The 6,000-nt window shown below is 41.0% G+C and overlaps 1 protein-coding gene across 1 annotated transcript in view; it reads left to right on the plus strand.

The window, feature by feature from the left end:
* Positions 1-4,478, plus strand: part of EBF2 (early B-cell factor 2) — a 144,749-nt gene extending 140,271 nt beyond the window's left edge. The window contains exon 16 of the mRNA XM_009319534.1: positions 2,720-4,478. Coding sequence (XP_009317809.1) covers positions 2,720-2,751 — 32 coding nt within the window. The 3' untranslated portion in view covers positions 2,752-4,478. The remainder of the gene's footprint in view (positions 1-2,719) is intronic.
* Positions 4,479-6,000: the final 1,522 nt, after the last annotated feature.

Here is a 6,000-nt window from a genome sequence, read left to right on the forward strand (position 1 = left end):
GGTGGAAATGGACAGATGAGGGTATGTAAAAAGAGAGAGAGAACCACAGAGCAAAGCCATTTAGATGCACTGTGGAAAACCAGGAGGAGAGGATGCCAGCCAATATTCCTCAGCCTACTTGTTCTTTGTAGCAGAAGGAGGTGAAGTTGCAACATTAGGATGAAATGCCAGTGAAACAATTAATTAGGCTTTGCTCGCCCTTCCCATGTTATGTTCTAGTTTTACCTGAATTTGTCCACTGGCAGGCTCCATCCTAACAACTTCTGAGGAGTATCTCTGCTCTGGAGCACTTACAGCCTGGAATGACAAAACAGACTTGGGCTGGGGGGGGTGGCAAAAGGACGGAGAGGAAAGCAGGGACTTGCTACTCGCTCAGGAGGAAAGGAAAGGAGGCACAGGAGGGATCACCAGAACCCCAGGGGTAACAACATACTCCTGATTGCAGATGGCAGTTTTGCTCTTGCCATCACTAGTTTGAGTCCAGGACTGCTTGATAACATAATATCTTTAATTATACAGTAAAAATGTACTTTCCCTTCAATTTAAGGAACTTTCCAAAATGCTGCATCTACAAGTATTCTTAAAATATTTTTGAAGAGACGTGGCAGAAACTCAGGCTTGCCTTTGCTTTGGTCTGCTGGAAGTAGTTTTCCTTGATTAAAAAAAATGAAAATAACGTTGATAACAATAGTACCAGAAAAAAGCATTTATGCCAATATGGCCTATCCCCCTTGGGAACAGAGTGCAAACTATACTGGCAACAGAGCCTGCATGTCTCAAATTAAACCACGCTAGCTATACCAGGGTCTGCTGCCTCTCTGCACAGACAATCTAAACAGCCACAGACTGTTTAGAGTCTGACTCTGGCTATGCCAGGAGAAAAGAGCACCGCAGGTACGGACCGGCCGGGTGCAGTCTGTGTAAACGCTCCTTTATTTGCTTCGGGCAAAAGACCCAGCTGGGTTACCTTAGACAAACAGTTTAAATTCTTTGAGCTAACCTGGATGATTTTGCCTGAAGCAGATTAGGAAGCGCTCACACAGACTGCTCCATTGGGATACCTGTGGGATGGCGGTGAGCAGCTGAGGGCACATGCTTTTACCTCTTCTGCCAGCCCAGCAGCATCTAGAGCAGGGCATCAATCCAAGACGCAAATGCAGTTTTCTTTTCTAGAGGACAGAAAGGCAGGCGTGTGGTTAATACACAGGGAGAAGGCTCTCCGGTGTCAGGCTGGGACACTACCGTTAGGATCATTGTTTGGGTTTGGGGGTGAGGGGAAGGAAAGGAGCAGCCTCCTCAGTGTTATCAGAAAATCTCTCTTCTTCTAATGCGCCGTGCCCTGCCCTGCCCCGCCCCCCCAAGAAACAGGCATACAAATATTTACCTACTTTATATAGGGTTATGTAAATTGCCTGTTTGAAAATCTGTTTGAAAAATAGTAGCAAATTCCCAAGCAATTAAAAAAAGTAGGTATTTGACTTACTTAAGACTGTTCGGTTTCACTTTCTCTTTCAGCTATCTGCCAAAATTGGCAGGGACTTCCAGGCCTAGTCAGTTACAAAATATGAAAATATTTATTTTCCTATGTATTAAATCATAGACCATATCCGCAGTTGTTTAAAATCAACACAGCTCCAATAAAAGAGTCATGTTAGCTGAGGATCTTGCCCTAAGCGTTTTTTTAAACACTATGAACATAAGGGTGAAATTAATTCTCAGAGGACAGGGCTTTAAACACATGAATAATCCCACAAACTTCAGTGAACATAAATCTTTGCAGGATTAGGACCATGCACTGCACTGAGGCCCCTTTGAAAATATGACTCACTCATTTGTTATATAAATACGTATAAACTTAACTTACCCCTCAAAACCTTTGGGAACAGCACCAGTTCCAGGCAGCTTCAAATGTTGCTGTTGTCAGTTATGAAGAATATAGCTGCAATTAAAGGCAGTGAGAGTGACTAATAAATAATTTACATAAGCCCAGTGTTCTGGGAATGTGCCAGGTAAGACTACAGTGATTCAGACATACGGGGTAAACCAAGCGAGAAAGAGAGGCCGGTCCATTATTTCCACCGAAACTAAATTAGCAAACCCTAGCTCTCTGGTCATTGTCCAGTGAATCGGGACTTGTAATTCTCTGGCTAGGTCCCGTAAGCAGCGCACGGGCAAATTCCCATTTGCTTTCACATCTTTCCTCCCTCACAACATAACCCTTTCTGCAAGCAAATGAGCAGGCTGAGTGGGAAGCAAAGACCCTGCTCCATTCTGGTTTTCAGGAATGATTTTGAGTGTTCAACCTGAGAAAGCATGAGAAGTCTGAATTTTTTGGGACAGTGCTGAGCAATGTCCATCTCCAAGGACATCTCTCGGGAGACAAGCACCCAAAAACGGTCAGGCAGTTCTGAAAATTCACTTACTGAGACTTGAATTAATCCTCTATCTCCTTTATCCAGTTAAGAACCACAATGGGCCTTGGCTTTTGGTGAATTTACTATGAAATAGGACATTGTCCATTGTCTGTGGTCGTTGTCAGCCTCACCGTCTTAGTTCTCACTAAGGCATAAATCATTAAAAGAAACTGAAGGTCTAGTTTAACCTGCAAATAAGGCCATTGCTGCAATACACGACTGCAGACAGAAGGGTGAAGGGCTCAAATGTATTTTGTTCCATGAGAATTTGCCAGAACTTCATCTTTGTCAATTTTCTTTTTCAGCCATGACTGGTCTTGTCGTTCCCCCGATGTAAGGGAGAGGCAGCTTTGCTCCTCTCCCTCTTCCCTTTTTTCCTCTTTTTTTTTCATTTTTCTTTTACAGCACAAAACTACTTATTGTGATGGACCACTAAAAAGAAAAAAATAGCACTACAAGCTCTTTTTTGGGGGAAAGCCAGGCCCAGGAAAAAAAAGGAACATTTTTTATGGATTGGACGAGATAGAAGTCTGCATCTTTTACCTGTTTCATATTTCTGACACAACCACGTCAACTCCTAAAACATTGTGAATGAAGAATCAGCCAAGAGCCAGGATGAACAACGGTTGGCAGAACGGAATCAGAAATGCAAAGTCTTTCTTGAAAGACATGAAATCTTCCTAAGATTTGTAAAATATTAAAAGGAGAAAGAAATTGGCAAAATGATTCAAGCTTGATATTTTGGATACAATTTGTTTTACTTTGTAGGGGAAAAAAGTTGAAGTTTCTATTTTCTATGGAGCCTTTCAGATATCGATTTAGTTTATGCAGAAAAAAAATTCAACAAAACAGGGTACCAGCATGAAAGAATTTCTAGGACAAACTGACATGAATGATGGAACTTTGGTGTATGTGTGTATTTGCTTATAGTTTAACCTCTTTAAAAAAATGTAAGATGTTTTACAATTATTTAAATAAATAAACTTGTAACTTATTGTATGTAGAAGTAGAAATTAAACCCTTTTTTGGATTTTTTCCTCCAGTTGTACAATGAAGAAAAATGATGCAAAAATGTAGTGATAAGTTTGAGATATATTATTACTGCTGCAATTGCTCCTCACTTCTTCCCTCTTACTCAATTCATGTGCAAGGATGTATAGGATTCTTTCTGATTAACGAAATCATCAGAAACTTTTACATACGTTGTGGTACACAGGTGACTAATTCATGTAGGAATTTTCATCCTCCTCATCTTTCCCCCTTCCATCTTTTGTTTCAATTAAACTATTCAGGTACTAAGATGAACTGGTAAGTTTCAAAGACCCTGCTGGCAAACGAGCGGCACTTGGGGATTTGAACAAATCAGATTTTTCATGAGGTACTGAGTTTATTTTCTAGATTCAATGTATGAATTAGGAGGGAAAGGGTTCTCTAACATATTGTTTTTCCATGTAGTTAGAACACCTTAAGTTCAGTTATACTTCATATTAAGGGTGCATTTATAAAGGGTAAATATGTATTTGAATAATTTATGCACTTTTATCCTGAGTCATTAAAAATGGTAAGTATTTTCCATTTATATATTGAAGTTCATAGAAGTAATCAATTGCTTTGAATTTTTCTGCATTTTAGCGTAAAAAAAAGTTTAGTTCTCCTTTGCATCTCCTCTCCTGAAATTGGAAGGTGAGAACAAGTCTGATAAAAAAAATCACTAGTTATCTGACTACACCAGAGAGCACTCAAAAGAACGTGATTGTTGGAAAGCCATTTTTAGAGAAAAAAATCAGCTACACTACTTACACCCCACTAAAATACGCACGATTCATAGCTGCATGAACGGTTGTTCCTATGACAACATCTTTATGTTTATAAATAAACCCTTAATATACAGCCCCTGAAACCGTACTTGTCCATTTGCCCAGTAGTTTTATCGATGGGTAAGTAAAATAGTGTTCTTGGTGATCCTTATATATGGTAGAAGACGTTCAGTTCAGCACTGGACTCAGGATGGTGAACAACTGTGACGGCTTGCATGGCTGAGGTGCTTTGGAGCTCATTTGGAGCTATTGTGGAGCTAATTTGGATTAGTGATAGACTAGAAAGCCTCTATCTAGATCCACGGGTCAAACCCAGCTGCAATGATTGGCGCCTAAGAGGCTCGGTGGCGTGTGTGGTACGTGACTCGATAGACCCTCACCTAATGGACAGGCTTTTGGCACAGGACTGCATTTTGCAAACACGTAAAATCATTCCTTTAAACAGCCCAGTGCAGGAAAGCTGCGCCTGCCTGCGAGCCTGCTTCTGGCGCGGGCTGCATGAGAGTAGGTCCTCCCTGACGCTCCATTTTCACAGTGCAGCGTACCGTTCGGCTTGTGAGAGAAATGTATTTCATATACGTGAAGAGTTACAGGATGTGTTTTGTAACCAGAATGCAGCACAGCAGAGAAGCCGGGGGACTGGAAAGACAAACTGGGCTACTCCTGTCATTCCTACAGGCGATGCACTTGTTGGGAAGCAGCTGTGTACTACTCCTGACTGTGCTGTGAGGTTTTGGTAGGGGCTTCATTAGGTGACTTTTCAATGCTATTGAATTCATTTTTTAAAAGGTGGAGGGGGTTTACTGTCTTCTAAAACTCGAGGCCCAACTTACCGTGTCAGGAAAAATGGCAATTGGAAGCAGCTTTAAAGAGAGATTTGGTGGGAATAATGTGTTTTTAAGAAGCATGAATATAGTTAGTCAGGGTCTTACAGTCAGGTTACTGACGGTGTCTACCTTCCAGAAAAGATGAAATAAAATAACTCACCATTAATTATGGTTGCGAGTTCATTGACACCGCAGGGTCTTTGCGTGCCCTTCATGCCGTCAAGGAAGTAGCAATCACTGGAGGTCAGCGAGGCAGCCAACCTTGAAGCCGAGTGATCTCTGAAACAGGAAAGAATCACAGGTGTTGAGAAGTCTGGAGTTGTAACCGTGTACTGCTGTACACTCACCTTTGAGAACTCAACAGGGCGCACCGTCTAACCTGATCATTGTTATTCAGAACAAAAAACCAACAAAAAGAGCATTTCATGCAGTCATAGGTACTGATATCCCAGCAAGGCTAAGAGCGGGAGGTACAAATTCACGTTCGGAATTCTGCATGCGTACAGGAAAAAAAGTAGATTGAGGGTTATTAGAGTCGGGATTGAGACTTCCATAAATTTCAGTGAATACTACGTTGAGTCCTAGATTTTAAAAAAAAAAAAAAATCTTGATGGACCAGTCATTTCTGATATATTATTATCTCCTTTTCCCCATTTGGAACTGCTAAAAAAACCCAAACAGCTCCAAAGCGTAAAGATGGTGGATTTCCCCACACCCCCCCGCCCTTCTCTGTATGGGCTTACTTTTTAAATTTTATCATCTCTGCTTAGACTCAAAATTCTATGCCCAGAAAATATTCCAGATAGATAGGAATTTCTAGACCACATGCTGAAGAGCAGCAGCTTGCTACCTTAACTCCTCTCACATTCTTTAACAAGTAAGATTTTCATGACAAAATCTCAGTCAGAAAGGTTTCCAATTTAAAAAATTGAGACATTTCAT

The sequence above is a fragment of the Pygoscelis adeliae genome, unplaced genomic scaffold (assembly GCF_000699105.1).
Source record: "Pygoscelis adeliae isolate BGI_AS28 unplaced genomic scaffold, ASM69910v1 Scaffold372, whole genome shotgun sequence".
NCBI lineage: Eukaryota > Metazoa > Chordata > Aves > Sphenisciformes > Spheniscidae > Pygoscelis > Pygoscelis adeliae.